This window comes from Lepidochelys kempii, chromosome 24, assembly GCF_965140265.1.
Source record: "Lepidochelys kempii isolate rLepKem1 chromosome 24, rLepKem1.hap2, whole genome shotgun sequence".
In the NCBI taxonomy this organism is placed as follows: Eukaryota; Metazoa; Chordata; order Testudines; family Cheloniidae; genus Lepidochelys; species Lepidochelys kempii.
The window spans coordinates 14,283,325-14,300,735 of NC_133279.1; the positions used below are offsets into that span (position 1 = coordinate 14,283,325).

The window sequence follows — 17,411 nt, forward strand, 5'->3', positions numbered from 1 at the left end:
TAGGTTTCATGCCTTTACTTTTATCATCAGAGTTTGCAAGGCCCAGACTGTGCCCCATTGCAGGACACCGAACTCTCGAGCAGATGGGACCGAAGACAGACAATCAAAGAATCGGCCAGAGACATCGAACCGAGGGTCCGAGCAGAGCCACTGTACCCCGGGGCGAGGGGGCACAAGTGGCCGACGCACCAACACCAGCCAATCAGATCTTGCCGGGAAAGGTCCCTTCTGCCCGGCGCTCATCCCAGGCGTTGACCTGAAAGAGACCAACAGGTTCCATTGATCACCCATTCCGGCATAATCAGAAGAAAGGAGCTCCGGCTTGGGGCGGGAGGGGGGGGCGGGAGGGGATGGCCAGGACTAAGGCTAGCTGGACAATGGCTTCTGGACTTTTCTGCACCATTTGTTGGCGGAAAAGCCAGAATTTTGATTAGTGCCTCATGGAAATTGTACTTCAGGGGCCACCCCCCCAATTCTCTATTGGTGGAGCATCCTGGTTGGACTACAACTCCCATGATGCACGAGGATCTCCTCTTGGGGAAGCAGTTCATTCATGCCAACCCCTGACCACAGTGCATCCTGGGAAATGTAATGCAGCCAGGAAACCTAGTTCATAGAAGGCAGGGGGCCAGGAAGAAAAACTACAATGCCCATGAGACATTGCAGCAGAGGAACCAAATGGAAATATTTTGGTTTTCAAGCATTCGGCTTTGATGACAATTTGCGATTTTTCCTGCAAGAAGCAGACACTTGTCATGAAAAATTGTTCCGTTGTGGATCTGATTTTCCATCAGACTCACCAGACAGGGATGTGCCAGAGCTAGGACATGTAGATTAATCGCCTGCAATGATAACAAGGCAACACTTTTTCTTAGTGCTCCAGCCAAGGGGCTACAGGCTGGGGATTCTCCAAAGGGAACTCCCTGTATCCCACAATCCTTTGGGCCTGAAAAGGATTATGGGAACTGGGTCCCTGGGCAATTTTTCAGGTGGAAGGGCTGGTGTGACTGAAGAGGACAGGGGCCCACACAGTTCCTGGGGCTCTAGATCACAGAGACCCTCATGTTGCAGCTTCCTAGCTATACCAATCAGCTCCTGCGGCCATCTCTAAACAGAATTAACGCAGATGCAGGCCCAATTCCGAAAGGCGCTAAGCGTCCTCTGCCCTCCCCCACACGCCTGATAACCCTGCTTTCTAGCCAATAACTTTTCAGCCCCAGTGACCTACCCAAGAGATGGGACAGAGGGACGTGTACACACGGCGGTACCACTGGCAGCATGTGGTGTCGGCTCCCTTGGCTGCCATGGCTTTCTCGCAGCGATGGAAGTCTACAAGAGAGAGAGAGAAGTTGCAAGGCTAGAAAAACTCCCCAAAGGACAATCCTGATGCTTCTGGGGCAGCAGTTTCATAGATTCCAAGGCCAGACGGGACCCCTATGATCATCTATCTGACCTCCTGTACAAAACAGGCCATAAAACTTCCCTGAATTCCTTCCCAGAGCAGATATTTTAGGAAAACATCCAATCTTGATTTAAAAATTGCTGGTGATGGAGAATCCACCACAACCCTTGGGAAACTGTTCCAATGGTTATTACTCAGTCAAAAATTAACACCTCATTTCCAGTCTGAATTTCTCTAGCTGCAACTTGCAACCCCTGGATGAACCATAGATCATAGAATATCAGGGTTAGAAGGGACCTCAGGAGGTCATCTAGTCCAACCCCCTGCTCAAAGCAGGGCCAATCCCCAATTTTTGCCCCAGATCCCTAAATGGCCCCCTCAAGGATTGAACTCACAACCCTGGGTTTAGCAGGCCAATGCTCAAACCACTGAGCTATCCCTCCCCCCCATCACGCCACTGATTTAACAGGACTTACCACAGGAATGAACTTGGGGAAAGCTGCCTGCCAGTTGGAGAACCGGGTTTAGTCAGGGAGGGGGGGGTCCAACACACTACCCCTGCATGTCCCCCTTGAGAGGCTAGTGACAGGGAGGGGGAGGATTTCTAGCCCTTGGCACAGCGGGAGCAGGAATCCTGCACTGCAAAGTGGTGTAACTCCAGCACCATCCCTGTGGATTGAGTCCTTGCTGAAGCCCCCCGCCTCTCTTCTCACCCCCCACCCCCGGTGTCTGGCTCACTCTCGGGATGGGTGAAGTCTGGGATCACCCCTTCCCTGCATAGTCTTGCTTTCCACTCCGTGGGTTTCTCTCTTGTTCCATTTTTATTTTCTATTTTTGCATACTAATTAGGTACCTGCTTTTTAGTTTGGTTTTATGGCCTACATATTCTCCGTGTTTCTCTGGCAGCTGATGGGTCTCTGGGGATTGCTGCAAATTGCTTATGATGCAAATTGCTTATGATGCCAGCAGATTGAGGGACGTGATCATTCCCCTCTATTCGACATTGGTGAGGCCTCAACTGGAGTACTATGTCCAGTTTTGGGCCCCACACTACAAGAAGGATGTGGAGAAACTGGAGAGAGTCCAGCAAAGGGCAACAAAAATGATTAGGGGACTGGAACACATGACTTATGAGGAGAGGCTGAGGGAACTGGGATTGTTTAGTCTACGGAAGAGAAGAATGAGGGGGGATTTGATAGCTGCTTTTAACTACCTGAAAGGTGGATCCAAAGAGGATGGATCTAGACTATTCTCAGTGATAGCAGATGACAGGACAAGGAGTAATGGTCTCAAGTTGCAGTGGGGAAGGTTTAGGTTGGATATTAGGAAAAACTTTTTCACTAGGAGGGTGGTGAAACACTGGAATGCGTTACCTAGGGAGGTGGTGGAATCCCCTTCCTTAGAAGTTTTTAAGGTCAGGCTTGACAAAGCCCTGGCTGGTATGATTTAGTTGGGATTGGTCCTGCTCTGGGCAGGGGGTTGGACTAGATGGCCTCCAGAGGTCCCTTCCAACTCTGTTATTGCATGATTCTATGAAGCAGTAGGCCTCTTTTCCTCCGGTGGTTTTTCAGTGCGGGAGGAGCGGGCAAGGGATAAGTGAATCTCTGCAGACTGATCAGGCAGTCCCCTAACTTGTTCTCCTGAAGATTGAGCCGCACTTACAGCTGGAGCATTCATATTCTCCTCAGGTCTTCAGGAGAATGTGGCCTGAGAGGGAGCAGTTTTTGGAATGAAAGTTTGGATGGTGTTAGACCTTCATCTACTAGAGCGAAGAGCCCATTATTAAATATTTGTTCCCCACTGCAGGAATATAGGCCCATGTTACATGTGGGTGAACTGTGGTTTTAAACTGAGTTTGGATATTAGCACGAGCAACCAGCCCAAAGCACATGAGATCAGGAATGAGAGGAGTCGTGACACACATGTAGTGACCCATCATGGTATTGGCGTTATCTTACTTAAGGTTTGAGCTGAAGTAATAAATAAAACAAGGTTAATTGGGTACTACGGGCAGTAAATAATTGGCTATTTAATGAACTGCTTCATCCAGCCATAGCTAAGGTCTGATAACTGGCAACGACATCATAGGTTTATTACAGGGTATTAAAGGATTCTCTGCAAATACCCGCCTGACCAAGTTGGAGGCAAGCAATATGGGGCCAGGTCTACACTGCAGGCTTATCTTGGCATAACTCCATAGCTCAGGGGTGTGAAAAATCCACACCCTTGAGCGACTGAGTTATACCAACCTTAACGCCCCCACGTGTAGACAGTGCTATGTCAAAGGGAAAGCTTCTCCCATTGACCATCGACACAGCTACTGCCTCTCGAGGAGGTGGATTAACTACACCACGGGAGAGCTCTCTGTCATCGGTGGTGGAGCATCTTCACCTAAATGCTGCGCCGATGCAGCGTTTTAAGTGTAGACCTGCAGGATTTAGCACGTTTGTAAGTATCTTGGTCAAATGCTTATCAAGGTTTTGTTACTGTAGTAAACTGCTTATTATTTAGGTGTGTTTAGAGTAATTGAATTAATACCATTTGGCCTTTGGATGTAATAGAGGAATTTATGGTTAAATTAGTGTCATGGGAATACCCTGTATACCTCCTCCAACTCCCACACAAGCACTTACAGACTGGGATCAAGCCATCACTTAACCTTCCCCTGCAGCTAAAGAGATTGAGCTCCTGGAGTTTCTCACTATAAGGCAGCTTTTCTAACCCTTTAATCTTTCTCCTGGCTCTTCTCTGAATCCTGCTAATTTATCAGCATCCTTCCTAAACTGTGGACACAGGACTCCAGCCACGGTCGCACCAGTCCCGATTCAAAGGGAAATCAACCTCCCTGCTCCTGTTCAAGACTCCCCTGTTTACGCATCCCAGGATCGCATTAGCTCACATTGGGCCAATTACACACCATGACCCCAGATCTGTTTCAGAGTCACTGCTTCCCAGGAGAGAGTTCCCCAAATGAAAGACTGAGGGATTAAAGACACCCATGGCTGATGGCATTGGTGTAGCCTCCTCAAGGCCTAATAGCGACAGGTGCTGAGCACTGGAAGTCAATGGAAATTGACAGCCAGCTGCTAGCCCTTATTCTGTACATGCTCAAAGACACAGCTTGCTTCTCCACTGCTCTCTAATGCACCTTAGATTGAGGGCTCGGTGCTAATCTGGCCCCCATTACCATTGGAAAAAAATTTTGAGGTGCTCAGATACATAGAGCAGTTTTCCACTGGAAAATGCAGTTTCACCAGAATCGCAGACTTTGCAGGAACATGTTGATTTCAAGAATTTTCAAGGGGAAAAGAGTCAAAACGAGTCTTTTCATCAAGGTCAAAATGTTTTTTTGAGACTTTATCATTTAAATTTGTACATTATGTTACTTTTTATACGATATTTATATTATATGAAGAATCAAAACAAAACATCGTGATGGTTCTGAACCAAGTTCTGAGGGAATTTTCATTCCATGGAGAATTTTGAAAGTTCAGCTTTTTGTTCTGATTTGGTACCAAAATGTTCAGAATTTCCCACTGAATGGAAAACCAGCTTCCAACCGGCTCTGCTTTAATGGGTTTATCCTCACCACACTCCCATGAAGCAGGGCAGTGCTATTACCCCATTGGACAGATGAGGAAAGTGAGGTACAGCGAGGCTAAATATCACACGTGGAGCAGAGCAGGGAATTTAATCCCAAGTTTCTGCAGTTCCAGGCTAGCAGTGCCCTAACCACTTGGCCATCCTCTCTCTCGTTACCCAGAGACAATATGCTACCAAAGCCTTTAAGGGGAGAAATTTTTTAAGCCGAATATTGTTTAGGCCTTATTAAATGAAAGCTAAAAAGCCCAGAGCTAGATCTCTCCTTGCAGTGCTGGAAGCCAGACACATCGGTGATATGGATAAACAAACACAGACATCATCAGCAGATTTTTTTGGGGGGGGGGGAAGGAATCATTGAAGGTTCTCTCTGTCCTTTATACAGCAGCATAATTCCAATTTTCCATCTTTCACAGATGATGTTTGAACGAAAGCTGCTGCAGCTTTACTCACACGCGTCCAGTTGAGCTACTCACAGGAGTAACAGGCTGAGACACGGAGTAACTCAAGAGCCTGGGAAAAATGAGGTGTTCAAAGTAATTGTGGATTCATGGAAGCCTGTTTGGGCCAACTGAATTGGCCATTATGAAGCAGCAATTCAGGATGGGGACTGCCTAGGACTGGAAGTTCAGACAAGTCCATCATAGGATCTAATGAGGGCCTGTTAAATTAGATTAATAAACAAACTTCCCCCGTCACCTTTAGATTGATCTTCGGGGTAGGACTTCTGTACTGTGCACTGTACAACATCTAACAAACCAATCGTCTTACTGGTACCTCAAGTTTGGGATGGCATGTACCAGAGTTTTCTATTTCCTGGTTTTCAGAGGGTTAAGTTTAGCCCCTCCCCACATTGTGGAGGGCATGAGGCAGCACCAGCTGCCTAAAACTCTGTATTAACTAAATCTGGAGGCTGTTGACATGCACTTAATGGAATGTGAAGCAAATTGGTACTGGGCTCAGAACAGGGGTGGCCAGATCAAATTCTCTGGCCTGGGTTATACAGAGGTCAGACTAGATGATTTAATGGGCCTTCTGGCCTTTAAATCTATTCATCTCATTCAGGGGACTTCAAAGGGTCTACGCACCATGTGTAGAGCCCTGCACATCTGTGGATATCCACTTTATATCTGCAGACCATGTTTGCAGATTGGATGCGGATACATATTTTGTATCCGCGCAGGGCTCTAACCATGTGCAAAGTTACGCAGGTCCTTAAGTCTTTGCAGGATCAGGGCTTCAGGTTATAAACTCTTCAAGACAAGGACTGCCTTTTCATGGCGCGTGTGCCAAGCATGCAGCACAATGGGGCCCCCCGTGGATGGAGGCCATTAGATGCTACCTTAGCAGTGCATAAATTTAGAGTCAGTTACAGGAGCAGAACCCAAATGGGTTTCATCATTACCTGGATATTTTTAACTATTTAAACAATAGACAAGAAGCAAAACTGACTAGGTCTGTGTCACCAGCCAAAGTGAACAAGCTGCATCAGAGTTCAGATCATTTGGTTGCTAACAGCCCATCTCACCGAGGTAGTTCTGCCAGCAGTTGCGAGTCTGGTTCTGATTCGGGAACCTGCTGTCGAAGGGGGCAGTTTTGTAGTTGTCCAGCTTGGCCTGGATGCTGTCAGCCATTTTTTTTGTTCTAGGGAGAGGGGGGAAAAATCATGTCATTTGTATTGCGGCAGTGCCTAAAGATCCCAAACAGGGCCCCACTGTGACAGACACAGAGCGAGAGAGAGTCCCTGCCCCAGACACACAGACAGAGTCAACCTCTACCTCAAGGAGCTAACAATTTAACCCCCCCAAAGCCTCTGAGCTTTGCGCAGTGGGGGCGCCCCAGCAAGCACGGGCTTCACACCCCTTTGCTCCGGGATCTGGGTCCCCCGCCATGGTATTTAGACTCGCAGCTACATTCCTGTCCATGGGAGGCAGCAAGTGAAGCCCCCTTCGAGGTACCACTGCGGCCGGTTTGCAACACCCCTGCAATCAATCAATCCAGGGAGCGCAGCCAGAACAGACTCAGGGAGCCAGCTCCAAGGCAGGGAAACCTTTGCGGTCTTCCTCCACTGACGGCTCCGCAGGGAGAGTCCTGAGCGGAAACCGGGGTGAGCTCGGGGGCTTCCCATCGCCCTCGCCATCTTCCACGCAAGAGCCAGCCCCTGATCTCACCCCATCCGCCCCCTGGGGCTGAAACCCTTCGGATCGTGGCGGAGGGACCCGCCGCCGAGCACCCAGACCCCCCTCGCGGGCCGCTCCGCCCACGCCGGTTTCTGCGGGGGGGGGGGTTAAACCCCGGCGCGAACCCCCCCCCCAGCCCTCCGGCGGGTGCCCCCCAGCGGCGCCGGCCCCAGCGAGGAGGCCGGAGAAAGGCCGCGGATCCCGGCCAGGGCTGAGCCGAGTCCCGGGGCGGGGGGGTGTTTTGGTCCCAGGTTCGCGGGCTTCAGGGCGGGGGCTGCGGCCGCGCGAGGGGCCCGGGTTCGAGTCCTCGGGGCGGGGGTCCCCCAGGGACTGGCGGTGCCGGCGCGGAAGGAGGGACAGGGGGGGATCCCCCGCCCCGGTCCCGGTCCCAGCCTCACCCGGGCGGCGGCGGCGGCTCTTCCTGAAAGTGACTTTCAGCCTGAGACCGACGGCCTGAGACCGGAACCACAGAGGCGGACGGGGCTAGAGAGGCGCCGGAAGTGACGGTTTATCATGGAGGGGGCGCGACTCCCAGGCTCAGAGAGCGGGGCAGAGCGTCTCCGCGAGAATCATCGAGAGGGCAGGGCTAGAGCGGCACCGGAAGACGGCGGGGAGCATCGCTGCGACCTCCCGCTGTTACCATACTACGCGGGCACACAGTGCAGAGACTTACCACAATACACATAATAAACGGGCACGAAAAAAAAAAAGAGACACTGTTACCATAATACTCATAATAGTCGGGCGCGCGGAGACGACACTGTAGATTCCGCTCCCGCTGCTCAGCCACCGGCTGATCCCACCCCGCGTGCAGTGAGAGGCTCCCGGGGGGTGCTGCAGTCACCAGCCCAACCGGAAACGTTGCCCCAAGTGGCTGAGTAGAAGAACCATGCCGGTCGCCAGGCCCCTGAACACGCATCAAACACCCAGAGCCTCTGCCGGGGGTCAGACCCAACCAGCCCCGAGCTCCTTGCGGCTGCACCAGGCCCGCTTTAGGCGTGAGCTGTGGGCCGGCTCGGGGATGGCCCAGGGCAGCTGGCTCAAGGGGGCACTAAGGGGGCTGTGCAAAGGGGGGTTGTCAGTGGGATGGCGCCGCTCTTAGGGTGACACCCATCCCTTATTCTAAGCGACATCCCTTGTTCATTTTAACATTACATTGAAGCTCATAGGAACATAAGAACGGCCATCCTGGGTCAGACCAAAGGTTCGTGTAGCCAGGTATCCTTCCTGTCTTCCGACAGTGGCCAAAGCCGGGTGCTTCAGAGGGAACGAACAGAACAGGGTAACCACCAAGTGATCCATTCCCAGCTTCTGGCATTGCATTGTATGCGTGAGAGCAGTGGAAATGCAAACTGGAGAAAAAATATCCCATCTGCAAATGGAAATGGTGTTTCCTTCAATGTCCCTTAAAATAAAGGATCCTCCCTTATTTTCATGTCCTTTCCCCTTATTTCTATCCAACAAAGGTGGTCACCCTGACCCCTAGGGAGGGGCTGTTCAATTTTAACTCTGAGGCCTGGTCTACACTTAAAATTTGGGCAGATGCTACGGCCCACGGGGCTGTGATATATCCACCCCCCTGAATGTCATAGTTATCATGACCTAACCCCTGCTATAGACACAGCTAGGCCAGTGGACGAATGCTTCTGTTGACCCAGCTGCTGTCGCTTGGGGAGGTGGTGTTCTTACAGGGTACGTCTACACTTAAAACATGGTGCCGTTGTAGCGCTTCAGGGTAGACTCACTACAGTGATGGGAGGGGTTCTCCCATCGCTGGAGTTAATCCACCTCCCGGAGAGATGGACACTCTGTCAACAGAGGTCTGGTCTACACGAGAGAGTTAGGCCGACATAAAGCAGATTACGTCGATCTAACTCTGTAAGCGTCTACACTACAATGTAGCTCCCTCTGATGTAACTCACCCACTATGCTGACTGTAGTGTAGACATGCTGCTTTCAGGACACACACGTTTTGCTGTCTTCTGTGGGCTTGGCAGAATTCAATTTTTATTTCTTTTTATAATTTCAACAGAAAACATTGATGTTTATTTATAAGCATTTGTAAAAGCTGTGTAACCATTTAAATTTTCATGGTTGTGGGACATTATGGTGGGCGGAGATCAGGCAATAATTATTCAATGACTGTAGACATTGAGACCAACAAGTTAAAGCTTTATAACCATTGAAACACAAGGTGTCAATATCCCATGTCAAAATATACCAAGTAAATAGCCTTAAATCTGATACGTTCTCAAGCTGTGTTTTTCTTCCTTTGCCTCTCTGTATAGTCCGCTTATTCTCAGTGGAAATAGTTTTCTGTCGGTGTGTGCGTGCACAATGAAATCGATGCTCAGCAACGTTTACTGACACAAATCGAATCCTTCCAAACTTAACTGCCGTTCAGTTTTTAACAAACGTCAAGCTTCTTCTGCATTTCAGCGGCTTCAGCCCTGGCACATTCCTGACTGGTGGTTTGGACTCTGTTTAAAGGGTGCTAGATGCTGTTTGACCCTCCCTGTCAAGTGTTTGAAGACAGAACTAACCAGTCTGGTGTCTTCTCAGTAACCGTTAGCTCTGAAATCACTGATCCAGCTGGTCCAGGGGGCTGATGAGCTGGGATGGGGACAGTGTTGTGGTGGAAGACAATGCGGAGGCGGCAGGAGCAGCGAGGTTGCCTAGTGAAATTGCTAGCACAGAAATCCCTGAAGAATGGCTTTGGATCGCAGCAAAGGCCGAAGGGGGCGGGGGGAGGCAAACCAATGAATGCAGCCAGGGACTCGCTGACCTCGAACCCCCAACTGCGTGGGGTACAGAGGAGGGAAAGGGGAGTGGTGCGTTAGAGGGGCATTCGTTCAATGGACATTTGTACAGCACAAGATGGGAAACTGAGGCAAAGCACTATAACCAAGGATACCATGGGGCGGGTGCATTTTACGAATGGTTGGCATTGCTGTGGTGCATTCCCACATCAGTGCTGAGTTCGCTCTCCCCTTAATTAAAGGTTTCTCTTGCTATAGATTCAGACAGACTTGGAGCTCGTGACTAGGAAAATTAGAGGGGTCCAGAGGCAGCAGAAAAATCAAAAATCCCACTCCCGTAGCTCCTGACCGTTGATTCTTTCTCTGCTAGCAGCTGGGCTCCCCCAGCCTCCTGAGCCAAGCTGGCAAGAGCCTGTGAAATTGTGGCTACCAAGTGACTGACTTTGCTCGCGGAGGGGTGGAGCTGCTGTCGCTCACACCTGGGATCAGGGACTCTGCGGGGTGGGGGGGTTTGCATAGCAAGGTATGTTTCCAGCAGCAGCCAGCTGATCACCTAGGCGCATGGACACCCCAGCAGCCTGTTGGGGGGCGGGGCGGGGGGGGTTTGAATCTGCCATGTGAAGATCCTATTGGACAATCTCCCCCCAGCAGCCCCGCCCGCTGCCTTCCGCCCCTCCCCGCCCCAGTCTTTGATTGGTGCAGGGCTGCAACCGTTTGGAAAGTTGATACTTTGTTTCCGGTTTGGGCTCCCCCTCCCTGCCAGCCTGGTTCAGCGCCCAGTGGCCCACACAGCCCTGGCAGTCAGCTACAGCCCCAGTTGCCCTCCCTGGCCAGCTGAGGTTGCCAGTTTTGGCTGGACGTTTTCCTGGAGCCAGGTTTCATTACATGATGTAATCTTTAATTAAAGATTACTCTTTAATTCCTGGAGGGTTGGCAACCCTACCAGTGGGCGGGGGGTTCCCTTGTTTTCTTGTAAATCTGTGCATCCCTGGAAATGGGCAACTTTGCCCGGGATCCCAGCTCTGCCCCCCACATGAGCATCAGTGGCCACAGCTACTCCCCACCAGAGATCATAGAATCATAGAATCATAGAATATCAGGGTTGGAAGGGACCCCAGAAGGTCATCTAGTCCAACCCCCTGCTCAAAGCAGGACCAATTCCCAGTTAAATCATCCCAGCCAGAGCTTTGTCAAGCCTGACCTTAAAAACCTCTAAGGAAGGAGATTCTACCACCTCCCTAGGTAACGCATTCCAGTGTTTCACCACCCTCTTAGTGAAAAAGTTTTTCCTAATATCCAATCTAAACCTCCCCCACTGCAACTTGAGACCATTACTCCTCGTTCTGTCATCTGCTACCATTGAGAACAGTCTAGAGCCATCCTCTTTGGAACCCCCTTTCAGGTAGTTGAAAGCAGCTATCAAATCCCCCCTCATTCTTCTCTTCTGCAGGCTAAACAATCCCAGCTCCCTCAGCCTCTCCTCATAACTCATGTGTTCCAGTCCCCTAATCATTTTTGTTGCCCTTCGCTGGACTCTCTCCAATTTATCCACATCCTTCTTGAAGTGTGGGGCCCAAAACTGGACACAGTACTCCAGATGAGGCCTCACCAACGTCGAATAGAGGGGGACGATCACGTCCCTCGATCTGCTCGCTATGCCCCTACTTATACATCCCAAAATGCCATTGGCCTTCTTGGCAACAAGGGCACACTGCTGACTCATATCCAGCTTCTCGTCCACTGTCACCCCTAGGTCCTTTTCTGCAGAACTGCTGCCTAGCCATTCGGTCCCTAGTCTGTAGCTGTGCATTGGGTTCTTCCGTCCTAAGTGCAGGACCCTGCACTTATCCTTCTTGAACCTCATCAGATTCCTTTTGGCCCAATCTTCCAATTGGTCTAGGTCCTTCTGCATCCTATCCCTCCCCTCCAGCGTATCTACCACTCCTCCCAGTTTAGTATCATCCGCAAATTTGCTGAGAGTGCAATCCACACCATCCTCCAGATCATTTATGAAGATAAATGGATGGAAGAGCCCCATGGGGCCAAAGCCACCTGAGAGCAGGAGACCGAAGGAGATTGTTCTATTTCCTTTCTCCTAGGGAGCGACTCGATCCTGGTCTATCAGCCGCCCCCCCACCCCCGTCCCGCTCCCAGGGAGGAGATTTTGGGGAACAGAGGGCTCATTAATCCAGCAGACAGGCGGAGTGAGAGCCCATGGCTGGAAGATGAAGCCAGACAAATCCAGACTGGAAATAAAGGGCAGATTTTCCTCAGGCGGGGAATTGACCCTTGGAATGACTGCCCCAGGGCTGGAATGGATTTTTGCACCCTTTGGAGTCTTTCATGGCGGTCGGGCAGCTCTCTGTAAAAGCTCTGCTCTAGCTCGACCATCAGATCAGGGCTGGAGGCCAGGATCCCCAGGGAAGGTTCTCCAGCCTGGGCTAGGCAGCAGGGCAGGTTGATGGTCCTTTGGAGCTTAATCAAATAACAGGGCTATAAGCACAGTACAGAGGTTCCGGCTGGTTTCTTTCCTATGCCTTGCCTACCCACACATATTGTTTCTCTTGCTCTCTGAAGCAGGCCTGATACCAGTCAGCTCTGTGTTCTTGGGAACCAGGGCACTGTATCCAGCCTGTCTGACCCATGAAGGACACCCCCCACCCCTGCTTGAACCAAAACTGATCAGAGAAAAGACCTGCAGAGAGCAGTGAAGGGTGGTGGGAGACAGCTAGACCCCTCCTGACAAGAGTGATAGGATTTAGGCAACTCCCCTAGCCTCATCTACATCAAAGATGGGACAGGGAAGCATCTCCATTAGCCTACAGAATGGAGACCAGAGATTCCAAGGCAAGAACCGCACGGAACTCTGGGACCAGAAAATCAGGGAAGCACTTCATCCTGGGGGATCTCTGCTCCAGATGTTAATGAACCTAAGCCTGCACACACCCAGCTCAGCCGTTATCAGACCAATTCTAGTAATGAATCTTTGATTGATATCCAAAATATGGAAGCAGCCTAATTGCATTGTGAGCTCCCTGAAAGGAGCACAAGGCATAGCCAAGAGTGATCAGTCCCTATTGTCAAGCCTACAGAAAACCCTTGAGTCATCAGTTTACCCATAAACAAATCTAGTGTTCTCCCTTGAACCATTGTTGTTTCCCTACAAGAAACCCCGACCCACGCTCAAGTGTGTTCTGATGCCTGGATCCAAACTCCGTATCCGTTCCACTGAGATTTCATCTTCTCCTGACGGATCATGCTGCGGGCTCTGCCTGTCTCCAGCACTCAGGACCCTGAGCTACCACCATCACCTGGGAACCCCGACCAGTTCAAACTGCGTAGAATGGTGAGATCCCAGCTCTCTCTCTCTCTCCCGCTCTCTGTTTTCTTTTCTACCTTAGGTATAAGTTTCTAACCCTGACTTGTTTGAAAAGGTATAGTTGTCTATATATGACTTTGGTGATCTTTAATAATGTAACTATTGTGTTTGTTTAGCCTCTTCTTGTGTAGTTATCACTATTTTTCAAGAAATAACTTTTATGGTTACGCTGGCGGCTTCCCTCCCTCTCCCTCTGAATTGTACTCTTTTGTGTTTTTAGTTTCCCCATTTACTCTGCAGCAACGCTTCTCTTACCTAAGCTAAAGATCCCTGTAGTGCCCAAAATACTGTGGGGTTTGCCCATCAAGGGGGTTCCTGCCAGAATAACTGTGATGTGAAAGGGGGGATAGGCACATGCTGAACCTGTGACTTACGAGGGTGGCAGCTTGGAAGTGCTGCTTGACCCAGACTACTGAGTCCAGGACATATAAGGGGTCAGCCTGAAAGTGCTGATTGACCCGGTCCACTCAGACTTGCTGTTAATATGTGTGTGTGTGTGTGTCCATCCGGTTCTGGGGCTGGAGAAACCCAGCCCTGGGGACCCTAGGACCTGCAAGATAGCTCCATTGGGAGGGACTTGCAGAATGGAGAAGTAGCGCTCCATCTGAAAACACACGTGACACAAGTGGTACAAGGATAGAATTACAGAACACCGCCCTCCTAACCCTATTATTAACCCTAATAAATGAATATACCCCAAAATAACGGGCAAAGCTGGTAACAGGCCCTGCAGGAGGGTGCTCCTCATTCCCAGCTCTCTGAAGTTCGTCACTGGGCCTGCGACCCTCCCTGGCCACCCCGACACCACCTAAACCAGCTGGTCTGCCCAGTACAGAATAAGCCGGGTCCACTGACCAGGAGAGGTTCGGGCTGAGTCTTAGGGGATCGTCTGGGGCAGAGCTGGAGTCACCGTGAGCAAGATCTTGCACCACATGGGCTCCATCATCACCCAGTGACTGAGCCCTGGGAGGAGCTAGGACAACCCCTGCTGTCCCGGCTCTACCATCCGGCCGTGCCCCTCTGCCTGGTGCCCTTGACCTTGGCCAAGAGCTGGGAGACCTTCCTCCCACCGTGAGAATCGGGCCCCTGCCATGGCCTGTTACGTTCCCGGCGTGCGCACACAGAGACGTTAGATCAAAATAGAAAATCCTCCTGCTGGGAGGCTGCAATGTCCCACAACATTTTGCCTAGACCCCGGGAACTTCATCTGACACACAAGAACCCAGGCCAGTGAGAGACAAAGCAGGCTGCTCTTGAAGGGAACGAGATACAACTCCCCCCACCTTGCTTTAAGCTGACTCAGACTGACTCTAGAGCACTCTATCCTGACAGCTGGACTGGTAACGCCACTGGGAATATGCCAGGTGAGGCTTGCATTTGCCCCCCTCCCATGCGCCCGTCCCACCCAGGAACCCGGTGCATGGAGCCCCGGGTCTGCTGATTCCTGGGCAGCTGCTGTATCCACACTGCCACCTCTGGAGCAGCAGGGAACAGCAGCTTATGAGCCCTGTGGGTTCAAGCACCATTCACTATCCCTCCCACTGAGGTCTTGATCGATTGGTGGAGCCTACTGCCGTCCCTGATTGGCCAGGCACGCTATTTAAGGCCCCGCTGGCGGGGCTGAGCTGTGTCCCAGGACTGACACACTCTTAAAGAGGGTGGCAGGTGCCTATGCGGCTGAGGCAGGTGACTGGCAATGGGGGCAGTTGCAGAACCCAGCTCAGCTCAGTCCCCCCATCCCAGCTGCTGGCAGACGCTTGACCCGGTCTCTGCTAACGGGGTCTCCCCCCCTTGTCTTTTCCAGATTTGTCCCCCTGCAGTACAGTGGTCCTGGGCCCTGGCCACCCCCTACCCCTGCTGTCTGTGTGTGGGGGTCCTGTGGGGTGAGTACCACCCCCTGCCGGGGGTCTGGAGTCCCTGCCTCTCACCCATCCCCTGTGTGTTTTCCGTCCGCACTGACTTGGCGGGGCAGGGCAGAGACCTGCCGGGAGAGACCCGCTCTGGAGCCACACCGAGCTCGGGCCGGGCCATGCAGCTGGTGTCGCTGGTCTCTCCCCAGCGCGGGGGTTAAATCCCACCGTGGCCCCCTCGGCCATGATCCTGGCCCCCCCTCCGGGGCACAGGCTGGAGCTGCTGCCTGGGCCGGTGCTAGCCAGGAAGACCCGCAGTGCCGGGGTGGGAGCAGCGCTTCCCTCCCCATGCATGCAGCTGAACTTAGTGAGAACAAGGGGGGAAGCCACCTTCTGATTGGCTGTCTGCCTCACTGCCCCGCCCACTCCAGGGATGGAACAACCAATCGGAGCTCAATCTCCCTCTCCCCCACCTCCCCTCCTGTATGAGCAGGGAGTCAGGGCCTCTGCCCCTCCCCTTCGCTCCTGCAGCCCCTGGGGCAGTGGGGCGAGCCCCTGGAGCTCTCGGTGTGCCAAACCAGAAAAAAGGGTGGGAACCCCTAGGTGAGAGCAGTAGAGGCTGGGAGCCAGGACTCCTGGGTTCTAACCCCGGCTCTGGGAGGGGAGCGGAGTCATAGAATCATAGAAGATGAGGGTTGGAAGAGACCTCAGGTCATCTAGTCCAACCCCCTGCTCAAAGCTAGAGCTGCCAACTTTCCAGGTGCAAAAGCTGAACATCCTAGCTCCGCCCCTTCCCCGAGGCCCCGCCCCTTCCCCCACCCACTACATTCCCCCTCCCTCAGTGGCTCGCTCTCCCCTGCCCTCACTCACTTTCCCTGGGCTGGGGCAGGGGGTTGGGGTACTGGAGGGGGTGAGGGTTCTAACTGAGGGTACAGGTTCCAGGGTAGGGCCAGAAATTAGGGGTTCAGGGTGCGGGACTGGGCTCCGGGCTGGAGCAGGGATAAAGGCTCTGGGCTGGGGGTGCGAGCTCTGGGGTGGGGCTGGGGATGAGAGGTTTGGGGTGCAGGAGGGGGCTCTGGGCTGGGGGGTGGAGCTGAGGGATTCGGAATGTGGGAGGGGGCTGTGGGTTGAGGCAGGGGGTTGGGGTGTGGGAGGGGGTGAGGGCTCTGGGCTGGGGGTGCTGGCTCTGGGGTGAGGCTGGGGATGAGAGGTTTGGGGTGCAGGAGGGGGCTCCAGGCTGGGGGGAGGGATTTGGAGTACAGGAGGGGACTGCAGATTGAGGCTTGGGATTGGGGTGCAGACTTGCCTCCGGTGGCTTCCGGTCAGTGGCGCAGTGGGGGGGCTAAGGCAGGCTGCCTGCCTGTCCTGGTACCGCGCTGCACGCTCCCCAGAACCGGCCAGCAAGTCCGGATCTTAGGTGGAGGCGCGGCCAAGCGGCTCTGTGCACTGCTCTTGCCCATAGGCACTGTCCCCCCTCCCCAGCTTCCATTGGCCGGGAACAATCAGCCATAGCTCCGTTGGGGTCAATGTGGCCAGATCAGAGGCACCAACTCCGTGGGTGCTCCAGGGTTCAAGCACCCATGGAAAAAAATAGGGGGTGCTCAGCACCCACCAGCCACAGCTGTTTGGCGGGGCCCAGGCCTGCCCCTGATCAGCTGTTTGCTGGCTGGCAGGAGGTGCTGGGTGGGACGGAGAGGAGCCAGCAGCAAGGGGGGGGGGGGACTTGGGGGAGGGGCCTGAGAGGAGCTAATGAAGGGCGGGCAGGGGGCCTGGGGAGAGGGTGGGAAGAGGTGCAGCGAGGGTGGGGCGGAGCTGCTTTGGCCAAACTGAGATCTGCTAGGACCCAGCTCTCCCCCCACCCCACCCCACCCCTGCATTTCACACCTGAATGTCTCTCTGCTCTGCTCCGGATGTTATTTTAATAGATTCCAGGGCCAGCAGGGACCACTGTGCTCCTCTAGTCTGACCTCCTGCATCACACAGGCCAGACACCTGCCCTGAACTATTTCCCAGAGCAGATCTGTTTGAAAAAGAGCTACTCTTGATTGGTTTGGGGTTCTATACAGGAAGGAAGGACTCCACTCAGACCAAACCAGAACCAGATTGCTGGCATGTAAAATTAAATAGGTTGCAGAGGAGTTTTTAAACTTAGGCTTTGCCTATGCTGGCACTTTTGTCGCTAACAATTTTGTCGCTCAGGGGTGAGAAACCCGCCCCCCGCCCCGAATGACAAAAGTTTTA

The 17,411-nt window shown here is 52.6% G+C and overlaps 2 protein-coding genes across 2 annotated transcripts in view; both read right to left on the reverse strand.

Moving 5' to 3' along the window:
* Positions 1 to 7,688, reverse strand: COX6B1 (cytochrome c oxidase subunit 6B1). The gene is made up of 4 exons (XM_073322837.1): positions 7,581 to 7,688; positions 6,531 to 6,646; positions 1,229 to 1,329; positions 1 to 256 (listed from the first exon to the last, which is right to left on the reverse strand). The coding sequence occupies exons 2-4, from the start codon at positions 6,634 to 6,636 to the stop codon at positions 203 to 205; spliced, it is 261 nt and encodes an 86-aa protein (XP_073178938.1). The 5' UTR covers positions 6,637 to 6,646; positions 7,581 to 7,688; the 3' UTR covers positions 1 to 202.
* LOC140902939 (uncharacterized) overlaps positions 7,024 to 17,411 on the reverse strand; it is a 53,466-nt gene continuing 43,078 nt past the window's right edge. The window contains exon 7 of the mRNA XM_073323521.1: positions 7,024 to 7,274. Within this exon, the coding sequence (XP_073179622.1) occupies positions 7,024 to 7,274 (251 nt within the window). The remainder of the gene's footprint in view (positions 7,275 to 17,411) is intronic.